Below are 14,182 nucleotides of genomic sequence, written 5' to 3'. Positions count from 1 at the left end.
CATCCATCCTGCAAAATCTCCGGCTTCTTTTCTCCAGAGTACCACATTCTGAAGGCAGCCAGCATCATGCAAATATTAGTGCAGGCATCAATCACAGCAGGTAAGACTGATTAACCAGGAGACATCCCACAGCAAAATCCTTGTCCTCTGCATGTTTAGCTTCCCCCCACCCCCATGGAAATCTAAGTTTTACACTAGGTGGTATTAAAGCAAGACTGAGAGAGTGGAAAATGGCTGGGACTACAGTTCTGGGTCATACTAAGAGCAAGAATGGCAGGAGTATCACTGAAGTTTGCTCTTGGAGTGGTTTGCTATTGGAAACACATTCAGAGCATGTTCACATGTATTTATGAATACATGTGGAATTTCTTTCCTTTCTCCCAATTCCACAAGAGTCCTGCAGTGCCCCTTTTTAGTGCCAGCCACTTTCAGATGTTGTGAGGTCATAATGGATCTACAAATGTGAAACTGAGGATAAATGCATCTTCAACCTGCAGTATGCAATAAAGTATTTGACACAAAATGTTACTGACATAGGGAGAACATTCACATTAATACATAATATTTTGATACAATCTGGTTTTAAGTTTCTCTTTTCAGCTGATGATTATAAACTCAATGCAAAATGCCATGGGCAAAGAGCTCAAAAAATGTCAACAATCTTAAGGCAGCAAAAGGCTTTAAACACTTTGATTTTGATTGTATTTAATAGCGTGAATTTATCTTTGCCAAGAATAGCAGCTGGAAATTTCACATTAAAATAAATTTTCTTTGGGCTGAAGGATATGAACTGGTCAAACTAAAGCTTCAGAACACAACAGATTCAGTGCATTGACAAACAGCTTCCTGACACTGGTGACTGAGAAGCCAATCTTGGCACTCGCAACACCAGAAGAAATGTGTGGGCATGTGGAGGTTTTTTCTGCAGGGATCATGAGACATCATGAGATGGAGAATTCAGAAATTTGAGAGGAGGGAGAATACCAAAGAGTGGAACTGAAGTTTACAGAGCAGACTTTAACATCTTTAGAGTTGCTTGGAAGAATCACATGGGTTCTGGCCCTGGAGAAAAGATGAGTCCAGGACAACTGTTTAATTTTCAAAGATCGCCTCCTTTAAGCTCAGGAATCGTTCAATCTGATATGCAGAGATCAAACAAAGGCAGCAAAAGGCCTACATGAATGGTCAGAGAGCTCCTGACTAAGCTCGGATATAAACAGGAAACGTATGGTAAGTGAAAGTGGGGACAGCTGAATTAGGAGGAATGCAGAGCACTGTACAATCATGCAGGGATGAGGAAAGCCAAAGCCCACCTGGAGCTGAATGAGGTGATGCTGTGGTTTAAGATCAGCTGGAAATTAAGGTCCAAACAGCCACTTCCCTTCCCCTGACTTCCTCCAGTGAGAAAGGGACAAAAAGGGAGAGATTATGGGTTGAGACAACAATTTACTGGAAAAATAATAAGATAAGGAAAACAATCAGTAACAGCAACAATACTAATAAGAACAATACATAAACGAGGATGATTACACCCCAAAAATGCTTATGGAAGTCCATCTATCCTGTTGTTACCATGGCCCGTGACACGCAGCTTTTCCTGAGACAAAGGAGAAAAATGGCCGGTGTTACTGCATCCCTGGTGGAAACACGGCTTTTCCAGAGACAAAGGAGAAAAGAGTGGACATTACCACAGCCAGTGTGGGGTTCTTGTCCCACATCTGAGACAGTGGAAAACAATGATGGACAAATCTCCCAATCCAGTCTGCATAGCTTCACGCAGACTGCACCACTCTGCTCAGCACTTTGCTTTCACAGGTAAAGAGGGAACAAAAATGTCTGTCCTTCCACTCTGCCTTTTCTTCTACCCCAAAGCCATGCCCTACAGCGATGACATGACTAGTATAGAATAAATCACATGTACACATCCATATGGCTCCAGCCTCCTTGACCTTCCCGTACCTCCATCCCAGCAAATGCAAAAATAACTCTGTATGGGCTGAAACCAGAACAGACGGGAAATGTGAAGGTTAATGGGGAAAGTTTCTACAGCCATGTGAGTTGGAAGAGGACATAGAAAAGGCTGAGGTGCTCAGTGCCTTCTTTGTGTCCATTTTTACTGGTAAAAGCAGTCTTCAGGAATTTTAGGCCTTTGTGACTACAGGAAAAATATGCAGGGAGGAAGACTTACCTTGGATGGAGCAAGAAAAGGCCAGCAAGTACTTGAAAAAACGGGACACACACACATCCATGGAATGACTTAGGATGACATGCACAGAGCTCAAGAAGCTACATCATGCTATTGCAAGCTACCCTCTATTGCCTTTGAAAGGTTGTGGGTGACCAGAAGTAGTCCCTGAGGTAAGAGAGCAAATATCACTGCTGTCCCTGAAAGAAGGAGGATCCGGGGAATTATAGGCTGGTCAGCCTCACTTTAGTTCCTGGGGAGGTGATGGAATAGCCAATGATGGAAACCCTTGCCAAGGACAAGATAGGATCAGGAAGGATTTATGAAAGGTAAATTTTGCTTAACCAACTTGACGACCTTCTAATTGAACACTAACAAAGGGAAGTCCTGCCCTTGAGGAGGAACCAACCCAGAAGACAGCAATACATGCTGGGGCCAGTGGGCTGGAAAAGAGCCACACAGAGACGGATTGGGGGGTCACGTGCTTAACAAAAAGTTGTCAACTCACCAACAACTCACCTGCACAGCAAAGACAGCAATTGACATCCTGAGCTGCATCAGGAAAAACAGCAGCAGCAGCTGGCTGGAAGAAGGTGATCCTTTCCCTCTGCTCAGCACTGGTAGAGTTAAGATACATCTGGAGTGCTGGGTTCAGGTCTGAGTTTCCCCAGCACAAAACAGACATGGACATTCCAGAGTACTTCCAGCAAAGGACCATAAAGGGACTGGAAATTTTGTCATATGATGATACACTGAGAGAGCCTGGAGTGTTTGGTCTGGAGAAGGCTCTTGAAGGATCTTACTGATTTCTAGAAATACTCGGTGGGAAAAAAAAGAAATGTACGGAGCTAGGCTCCTCTCAGTGACAACACCAGAGGCAATGGGCACAAACTGGATGACATGAAATTCCATCTGAACACTCCAGAAGGTTTTGCTATTCAGTTTTTGGTTTTGGCTTTTTTTTTTTTTTTTCCACTATGGGACCAGTCAATCACTTGTACATGTTGCCCACAGAAGTTCTGGCATCTCAGCCCTTGGAGATAACTAAAGCCAACTACACATGGCGCTGGGCAGCCTCCTCTACCTCCTCACCTGCTGTGAGCTGGGACATAGGTGATTTTAGTCCTGATGGCACCTTCCAACCTTGAGGATTCCCTGATCCTCTGGTTCAGGTGAGTAGTATATCACCTTCCAAATTGTCTCTGAACACATAGAAAATATGAGGGTTTAGGAAACAGAATGATCCAAATAAATGTTACTGCAATCACAGCTGAATAATACAGGAATCTTGCAACTTCCAGACTTGAGGAAGCTGCTCATTAAACAATAGCACAAAAGGATGTGGGTCTCTGTCACAGTGCCTAGACATTGTGGTAAGATGAACAGCATTAATAATAGTTTTCCTTCTGCTAAATGTATGGTCTGGTTTTAGGAGATCTGCATATTTTTGTAAGTTCATACAACTTGCTTTTTTCCACACATTCCTCTATCATGTTAATAATTAAAAGACCTCAGGAAATGCAGCATACTCCATGTGGCTACAGTCTTCTCCCACATACTTCAGATATAAAAAGTTGTGCTTGACCCTTACAAAGTTTTATTCACCTTCTTGCAGAGAAAATACCAGTAACATTTTATCAGTATCACCCATCACCATAAAAAAAGGGATGGCGATTTCAGGGTAGGCTACTTCTGCAAGTCTGTTGTTCGACAGCTATTTAAAACCAGACTCAAACAACCCTTTTCTGAAACAGCCCTTTTTCCATTTCCATACACAGGCACAACTAATGTTTCTCCAGCCCAGGACAAAGTCAATACAGAGATTTTAAAACATGCCCCTTGGTTTATGATGACTGCCTTCATGAAAGTAGACTGCCATCTACTGCAGCTCTAGTGACAGCTTTCTGATAAAAGCACAAGTATGTTTCTTCAGTCTTCATCTGTTCTTGAGTCTTCCCACTGCATCCTGAAAGACACGTGGCTGCAATATATTTTACTTTTCAAACTGCATTCTCATTTCAGAAAAGCTTGGCAAATGGGATACTCCATAGTATAAACAGCTAGTTCAAAAATAATTTCATTGTCAGAGAATGTGTACGAGATTTTAGAAATTTTAGTGGACTGACTTACAGAATGTTCCCTCACACCCCCCAATAATTTGAACTGTCACAATTCAGAATGTATCTATGCTTGACCATGTGTGATCTACTATTTAAAAGATTATTATCCTGCACCTAGAGAAGCTGAATTAAAAAAATATATATAAATGAAATTATAAATTAATAAATAAATATATATAAATATAAACATAAAACATTATATAAACAAGGTTTTTGTGAAGATGAGTGCTCTTACATTATAAAGTAGATGTCCAAACTGTGTGAAAATGTCTTGGTCATGATCATATAAAAGAAAAATCTTTGTAAAAAGAGCTAAAGTCTTAAAATCTCTTTTGGTTTGTGGGAACATTTAAGGGCAAGGTAGGACACCAAGTGAGAACATACCTCATTTGTTTAGAACCAATTAAGTAATAATGTAATTGTAATAAAGGCGACTTTATTAGGATGCTTGAAAGTGCAGGGTGTCTTGTCCACAATTATGTATTAAGACAGACATACAGCATTACTCTTTATTGTACACTAAGTGTTATAGCCATTTTCTGACAGAAGTGTTCAAAGAAATTTAAACAATTTCCTTTGCTGCAATATTATATAAGTTGTACTAAAGTTTGACAACCACAATGAATTGAAATACACTGCAAAGAGGCAAGCTGCACAAAGCCATCTTGACGAATGATACAAGTGATCATACCACTTCCAAGGAAGCAAAGCTTTCAAGCAAATTACATGCATAAAGTGTTTGTGTTCTTTTTCAGAGCACAGTATTGTAGCTAGAACTACTGTATCATTTCACAGGCAGAAAAATGCTGATGTCCATATCCCCAACAGCCTTCTCAGATCTATGCCGGGAACATCTCTTTTACTCCCCAAACTTTTATTGCATGATCCACTGTTACCAAGAATCTAATAGAAACCATGTCCAGAGGGTGAGTCAGACTAGTATTTCTATTCAATTGATTAGGGTTCAATTCCCTCTCACTCACTTGCTTTGTGGCAAGTGGAGCATGAATATTCAGAAGACTTAAAAAATCTTCCGTAACTCCTAAACAATTGCTGAACTTGCAGAGATTATCTTTCAAACACAGTAAGCACCAGTATCATCTCCTGACATGAGGAATATTATGGAAGACAGTCAGATTCCATACCCGACATATTGCTGGAAGGACAAAATCAGCTTTACAGAACAAAGGCCTCCTTCTGGAGGAAAACAACCAAAGAGTCAAAAAAAAAGGAAAATCTAAAGGCACAAGTCACATTGATATGTTTTAAAAGCAGGGGTAAAAAAGTATGGAATAACCCCATCTTTTGGAGCAAGTGTAAGTGTGTATACAACACTGCTGTCAGTGTGCATCTGTGAGCAACAGGAGAGGCCTGAGAGGAGGCATGGAGCCAGGGGAGGAAATACACCCCGTGCAAAGCTTAGTACACGGCCCTATGACTCAGACATGCTCTGTACACCTCTTCAGAAACTTACCAGAACATGACAAGAATCCCAAACAACACTCACCAAACATGTCTTTGCTTTGCAATTCCTCCCTCTCTCTCCCTTACTGAAATTTCTCCAACTTTTATCATAGCATTCAACACCAAGAAGTTGTCATTTTTGGCTACATTACTGACAACATTTGAATGTTAAGGCCTCCTTCTTTGGTTATACTGTTTTCAGAAATTATGATACTGCAGGTAAAACAAGTCAATACACTATTGCATTTGGAGATCAATGCAAATGATTATGCTTAATGTTATATTGAATTTTTCTTCCCACCTAACTTTTAAAATCATACAAGGCACAAATGGCTAACAAGTTTTAACAAGGTTCTGTCTCTTCCTTGCTGTTCCTCTTTTGGCCCTGGTTTAACAATCTTCCGTGGCTTCAGGTGATGACAGTGGGTCCCTTTCGTCCTGTCCTCTCATGAATCTGAGATATTTTCAGTGCAATTGCAATAAGAGGACTCAGGACGGCCTAAAGATTAAGAAATACATTGAATTACATAAAGCAGAAATATCAAAAAACATCTTACATTTATAAATCCTTCTTTTAACTGCACAATTATACAATAATAATAGTAAATAAGAATATCAAAAACTGACACAGCTATGGTGTCTATTGCTGTTATACTTGACACAATGAAGTATCATGCTTAGCATATGTTTTGTGAAGTGTTACATTGAGTATATCTAAGCTATGCAGAAAAGAGAAACAGTAAATATACACTGTACTGATCACTCTCTGTGAAACAGGAATTGTGGAGTTCTTTGAAATCTGCAGTACAAAGCAGCCCAGAAATAACAGAGGTAGACCAGCTTCTATTCTGATGAGGGGAAATCAAACAGATGATATTTTCTTCTTTCTCTAAATACACTTAATATGTGAAGCTTTGGGTCAGAAGGGACTGTAACAACTAACTACCTTAATAGAATTCACAGAAGTGTATTTTGACTAATACCACATGTAACTGTATTAACAGGATAAATTCCAAAAGAACAGCATGAACTGTCAAGTTTTGGGCTACAGACCTTATTAAACAGCCATTTATAGGCTTGAATGGGTGAGTACAGATGACAGCTATGATAGTACCACATGAAAATCAAGCAAAACACAACTTTTTAAATGGCAATTGGATAGTCTTTCAGTTAGTTAAATGATTCACAAAGACAAAATGGCAGAACTGAGTTTTGTGTGAAAATTTTCCTTTCAGAGATTCATATATTTGGTTACCAAACTAATTCTTTGATCCTTAGAGATTTTCTACAGCTGTCCCTTTCAAATAAACTAATTCCAGCTTCACATACATTAGGTTTGAGAATCAAATGAAACAGAACAGTAATTCTGGAGAGCTGAAATTTAGAGATATCTTCTTTTATAAGCCTGTATAATCAATATTTTGAATCTATTTCAGCCACCTGACAGTTTCTGACAGGAGGAGGTGTTTCTTTACTTATGCAAACAGTCAGACAGTTAAATCAAAAAGAGTGAAGAGACTAACCGTGCAAGCAGAGTCATGGAATAACACCATGAATGCCATTGGTGTCAAGTGAGTTTATGATTAAGCTCAGTTATGCACAAGTGTGAGCAGTCTGACATGTTATTGTTAAAAAAGCTCCATATTTGTAGATATCTGTCTTCTGAATAATCACTGAAGCAGAACACAAGTCTATTAAAGTCAAACATACTTAGAGAAGATTAATATGTCGAGCACAAACTCGTATCTGTGAGCAAATGCTGCAAAAGTAAATATTAAAATGTGCCAATTTATAAGGTCTGGATGAGACTAAAGCATTTGAAGTTCTCCAGCACTCCCCTAAGAAACCTCTTCCTTATTTAATCTAAAAAGTACAAGAAAAATAAAAAAGGAACTGTCCTGACCCGCTTTACTGGATCCTGCTTTTTTAGGCAAGAAATGCACTCTGAATTTAAAAAAAAAATCCACATTCAACACTTTACACAATGCTGGAACAAAACACAGAATCAAATGAGTTTATGTGACACTCATTTACAAAAACAATTTAGCCTGCCAAATGATTCCAATTACTACTAAGTATTCTGCTTGTTGCAATCATGTTTTTCAACAGAGAAAGTTCTTTTTTAATTCTGTCTTTCTACACTTCAATTTAATTTTTATACTTTCTTCACCTACAATATGTAAAAAAGGCAAAAGTGCATAATATATGGAATAGCAAGAACAGGAGAGAATAACAAGAAACTAGTACTACATATGTCTTTTAAAAATTCCTTTACATCTGTCATGAATAGTTTACATTACAGCTGCAAGTGATAAATCTCAGCCAACAATCATTTATCACTAATATTCCTCTAGAAAGACTTCTATATCTCAAGGAGATCTTTTTTAAAAGTATTTTTTATTGGTTCTGTCTACTTGAGAAACTGTAAAACTTTACTATTGACATTTCAATTCTAAGTGACAGTTGAAATTACTCTGGATGTTAAACAGCCCATTTATCTCTTGGCAACTTTTTGGGACATATGGCATGTTACCCTTTAGATAAAATGTAAGAATTGAAAATTAACAGAACTGACTTAATCAGATCTTGCTTTAGTAATCATAGGTAGAAGTTATATCTCTAAAAAATTAGCTAGGAGGAAGGAATGATTACGAGAAAATAAATCAAGCAAGCAGATATCTAACATCAGGCACATACAGATTAAAAGCTTTTTCCTTGGGAATAATCTGTAGCAGAGCTGTCAGACATGTAAAATTCCTCTTGGCTCGTTAGCAATTTTTCTCTCTGTGATCTTGCAAGAAAATTCCATACAATTTCCTCTCTTCTAATCAAGATTGCGGATAAGATTTTTCCCAATGATGCATCAGGTTTATCAAAAAGTTAGGAAGGGCTGAAATGTACCTGATTGCATGTTAAAAAGCTCAGCATTGTGCCTATACATCCTATCATAAGGGCTCAACACAAAGCTCGCCACAGTGTGCTTGCTTTGGCCTTCCATTCCAAAAACACCCAGAAGTCTTTGGAAAGGTTTATGCTACAGCCACCTACCTGCCATAAGGATCTAAGGGGTGAGGCTCATTGTGAAACAAACTGAACTGACTCTGTAATATGCACAGCACTGGTGGTGTTCACTTGATTCAGCTGAGAAGAACACCTTCCATAGAAAAAAAAGGAAACTGACCTCTCTAGTCTTGTGCACAGTCTGCCTGTTAACTCAAACAGAATTACAATAAAGGTCAAGAAACCACTTGTTCTGCCTCTGGCAATAGAGGAGGGCAGGCATGAAAGGTGAAATAAACAGGCAGAAAATGGAAACCAAGTGGAGCATGAAGACATCTATGTTCACAAAAGATTAGTTCTTTTCTAGTATAACCAAAGAGCTTTAAGGGAAAATTAGGTTTGATTAACTAATTTCCTTGATTCATGGAATATTTGATAATTAGTGTCCCATGATTTATTTCCTTTGCAGTCCGAGTTGATTTAAAATTTCTTCACTCTACAGCGTGACTTTGAGAAGAATCTGAAGCTAAATTACTTGAATAGCACAAACATGCTTCATTATCTAAGAGGGTGTTCAAACAGATATAAGTCTCCACATTCCATGTGTCCTCTAAGAAAATCTTATGAATTTTAACAGTTAAGGCAAAACTTTTATTATGGTTCAACTCCAGCCAGCAAATAAGGACCCCACAGCTGTTCGCTCACTTCCCTGACCCTGGCAGACTGGTAGCGAATTGGAAAAATGTAAAACCCATGGACTGAGATAAGCACAGCTTAATAACTGAAATAAACTAAGATACAATAACAAAACTAATAATAAAAGGAAAAAGAGTAAGGAATAAAATCCAACTAAACTCACATAAATTATGCACAATACAGCACCCACCACCCACTGACTGATGATCAGCCTGACCTGAGCAGCCATCAGCCCCTCACAGCTAACTCCCACACAGTTAATACACCAAACAAGACGTTCTGTGGTATGGAATATCCCTTTGGCCAGTTCAGGTCACCCATCACAGCTATGGTCCCTCCCAGATTCTTGTCCTCACTGAGAGAGCACAGGAGACTGAAAAGTCCTTGACACTGGTTAACTTCTACTTAGCAGCAACTACATCAGCGTGTTATCAGCATTATTCTCATACCAAATCCAAAACAGCACAGCAACACCTAGTAAGAAGAAAATTAATTCTAGCCAGATGAAATCAGAACAATTTCATATAATTTTTATGGACTGTACTGCATGTTAGCTAAAAAGAGTAATGCTAAAAACCCCTCAAAAGTAAACAGAGAGGCAATAATTGTCTAGCAAACTGCACTTGTGCTTAATGTTGTGTGTGCCTTGCAAGAACCATAGAGATTCCTTTCATTTTGTCCCAATGAAGTGACATAGAACCCAGGACTTCTGGATTGTTCATCTCAGTTCCCTGTCCCTGGACCATCTCACACCATAAACAATAATTTTCTATAATCACTCACATATACAATCACATATAACAAAAATTTTTCATATACCAAACAAGATCCACCTGCAAATCAGAGGGTTTTTCTCTCTGCTTCTCACTTTTCAAAATCCATTTCAGAAATTCATGAAATGAATCTTTGATGATCAAGATGTATTTTTAACCTTTTTTTTCCTTTTTTTTGTGCTTTCTAATTGGCTTGCCTTTTCCAATAAAAACACAAAGAAGCAACTCCTGCCCTGAAGTCTTTGCTTGGCTACTGCTAATCTTATGATTCCGTAGCTAACTAGTCCATTATTTACTAGTCTACAGCAAAAGTAACTGCAGTATTTGTGATTCACTGCATCCCATTTAAAGAGTACCCAATATAGACTGCATACAACTGAGGGAATTGGTTGATGTAATTGCACAGCCACTCTCCTTGATATTTGAAGTCATGGCAGTCAGGACAAGTCCCAGGTGACTGGAAAAAGGGAAAATATTGTACCCACCCTTAAGAAGGGTAGAAAGGAGGAATACTGAGAAATACTGACCCGCCAGCCCCACCCCCGCCTGGGAATATCACAGAACAGATGCCCCTAGAGCTGTGCACATGCAGGACAGGGAGGTGATTCAGGACAGACAACACAACTGCACCAAGGGCAGATCCTGCCTGATCAAGCCAGTGGCCCTCTACAATGGAGTGATGGCATCAGTGGACAAGAGAAGGTTACAGGTGTCATTTATCTTTATTTTAGTGTAAAGCCTTTGGCACAGTGCCCCACAACATCCTTCTGTCTTGACTGGAGAGAGACGGACTCAGTGGGTGGACTGTTCAGTGGAATTGGTTTGACAGTCACATCCAGAGGCAGGTGGTCAATGGCTCAGAGTCCCAATGGACTTGAGTGAAAAGTGGTGTACCTTGGGGGTCTATAATGGGACTAGTGTTATTCAGTATCTTCATTAATGACATGGACAAAGGGATCAAGTGTACGCTTAGCAGATCTGCAGATGACACCACCCTGAGTGGTGCACTTGACACACCTGAAGGATGGGATGACATCCAGAGTGACTTGGATGTCACTCTGGATGTCATCCCATCCACAGTGACTTGAGAAGCTTGAGAAGTGGGCCCATGGGAATCTCATGGAATTTTTAAGACCAAGTGCAAGGTGCTGCCCATGGGTCAGAGCAGCCCTGGTACCAGCACAGGCTGGGCATGAACAGATCCCAGCAGCCCTGCCCAGAAGGAATTGGGGTGCTGGTGGCTGAGAGGCTGGACATGCCCCAGCCATGGGCACTGCCAGCCCAGAGAGCCACACGTGTCCTGGGCTGCATCCAGAGCAGGGTGGGCAGCAGGGCAGGGAGGGGATTCTGCCCCTCTGCTCTGCTCTGCTGAGACCCCACCTGCAGGGCTGCATCAGCCCTGGGCTCCCAGCACAGGAAGGACAGGGACCTGTGAAGCAAGTCCAAAGGAGTGACACCAAGCTGAACAGAGGCATGGACCACCTGCCCTATGAGGAAAGGCTGATAGAACTGAATACATTCAGCCTGGCAAACAGAAGGCTTGGGAGTGACCTAACTGCAGCCTTCCAGCACCTAAAGGGAGCCTAAAAGAAAGAGAGGAAATTTTTACATGTAGTGACAGAGCAAATGGGAATGGATTAAAACTGAAAGAGCACAATTTAGATTAGATACTAGGAAGAAATTCTTTACTGCGAGGCTGCTGAGGCACTTCAAAGTCAGGTGTGGATGGAGCTCTGAGCAATCTGGTTTAGTCAGGAAGGCTGGAGATACATGATCTTTAAGGTCCCTTCCAACCCAAACCATTCTATAATTCTGTGACTCTTTGTCAACACCTATTTATTGCTGAGAGAACTCACATAATAAATTATAATTACTGTAAACAGAGCTAATTAGGTCATTATCAGAATAATGGGGACTAATGAATACTGACACTCTTTTCAGGACAGTTACCCTGAAACAGCAGCACAACATGTGGTTGAAGAACACACTGGATTTACAAGTACAATCATGGCAGATCATTTCTTTCTTTGCTTTTGTATATGAAACTTCCTGTTTGGATCTTATCCAAGTTCAATAATACATCCACGTGGCTAAAAAAAGGACAAGACATGTGGGGATGTACAAATATCAAATATTGAGGTAACATAACAAAGTAAGGCTATAAATGAGATTAAAGATCAACAAAGTCTTATTTTAGTAGTTCATGCCCATTGAACATCTCTCTACTTTTTATAACTGTATTAAATTTAGGAAAACATAACTCTGTTCACTTAGAAAAACATACATGCCAATGCATAAAAGTCCAATTCATGTAAGATTTCAGAGAGAAGCCTGTTTGTTATAATGAACTGAGCTTTGTGAAATGCTAGTTGGATGCCTATCTGAATAGTTAAAAACAATAAAATAATTTTAAAATATAAATAATCTATGTAAAAACTATCTGGAAAGTACTATTCTCAGGAATGCCCAGGGATGAGGGGCATCACTTGTGACAAGCCACACCAATAGAGTGATGTTTAATTCTAGAGCAGAATATTTCAGTTTTAGAAAAGTGTTGGGCATTGTTTTTAAGACTTTGTTTTAGATCTAGATTGCATCACCACTCTAAGTTATGCAATATTCAAATGAGTAATATTTTGAATTGAATTTGATTTGTTTGAATTGAAAACATTGAGTTGTTTCTGAAACACTTTGGAGAGAGTATGATGTTAATTTTTCTTTATTGCTCCTGATTTTCACTGTAGATACTGGCTTGCAGAAAGAACTGAACAGAAAAATGTAGCAACCCCTTATTTCCCAGGTGTCCATGAAGCTGCTTCTGCAAATTTCTTTAAATGGATCATTCAACAGCCAGAAGTCATGGCTATTCACATTTGTCCATGACCTCAAACATACATTATTGGCATGTTTTACCACTTTCCTCTGAAGACTTTTGTTGTAAATCAGGAAGTTGTCAATGCTTTATGCTAGGTAGAAAGTACTAGCAATTAATTGTATGAAAGATAGTACTAAAATATGATTTGGGTGACTCTTACATTCATTAACACCTATGGTTTACAACACATACTGGCCTACATATAAACTAGAACAAAAGGTCAAGAAGGTTCAGTTCAACTCAAAAACTGCCACAATTAGTGTTCCAGAATAATATGCACATCTCAACATGCACATTGGAAGATGTAGTTCAGACATTTACTTATCTGTGAAAAATTGACCATCAGAAGCTACATTGTCAAAGACTACAGAAGCAAAATAAAAAGAACTTGAACACTACCGTAAAGTTGGATGATTAGACGTGGTGCAATAAACAGGACCGTCTGAATATTTACTTAAGCAGCTAATCATCAAATAATGTTGTCTTGGTTTATGACATAAAAGGTATGGAAGGGAGATTTTCTTGATCAGCTGTTTCAGAAAGAGTGCAATAATACAGAAACCACATACAACTGTCTCCTCAGCTACAGAAAAATATAATTCAAAATGTAACAACTTTAGTAAATATCATAAGGTAATACATAAAGTATCCATATATAGTTAATATACTCCTTTATGTCAGTGCTTTTTTCGTAACTGACCACTTACATATATGTTGTGTTTCTATTACTGACAGCAAATAGGCAACAAAGTTCTTGAAACTACAAATCTGTCACACCTCTTTTAGATGTGTGCATGTCAATATGAACTTTAAAGCAAACTGAACAATAAAGGAATTACAGTATCAGGGAATCTATGGCACCCCTTTCTAGCAATGCTGTTTTCTGAAAAAGGAGTATTTTATTCACATTCTTTTACATACTTCACTGAAGACTATAAAATGTTCTCCCATGAAACATTTAGTTATTTTTGTACGAGGATCTCCTAAAATTTATGCACTGTCTTGAAGTCTGCCATCTGCCTGTCGGATACAATCTATGACCCTGTTGTTTCTAATGCACTGATGTTGT

The 14,182-nt window shown here is 39.1% G+C and overlaps 1 protein-coding gene across 1 annotated transcript in view; it reads right to left on the bottom strand.

Annotated features, from left to right (window-relative positions):
• Positions 1-4,721: 4,721 nt before the first annotated feature.
• PGM5 (phosphoglucomutase 5) overlaps positions 4,722-14,182 on the bottom strand; it is a 68,662-nt gene continuing 59,201 nt past the window's right edge. The window contains exon 11 of the mRNA XM_059492714.1: positions 4,722-6,268. Within this exon, the coding sequence (XP_059348697.1) occupies positions 6,179-6,268 (90 nt within the window). The 3' untranslated portion in view covers positions 4,722-6,178. The remainder of the gene's footprint in view (positions 6,269-14,182) is intronic.

This window comes from Ammospiza nelsoni, chromosome Z (assembly GCF_027579445.1).
Source record: "Ammospiza nelsoni isolate bAmmNel1 chromosome Z, bAmmNel1.pri, whole genome shotgun sequence".
NCBI classification, from domain to species: domain Eukaryota; kingdom Metazoa; phylum Chordata; class Aves; order Passeriformes; family Passerellidae; genus Ammospiza; species Ammospiza nelsoni.
Note: the sequence above shows the minus strand (reverse complement) of the source record. Positions and strands in the feature narration are given on the sequence as shown.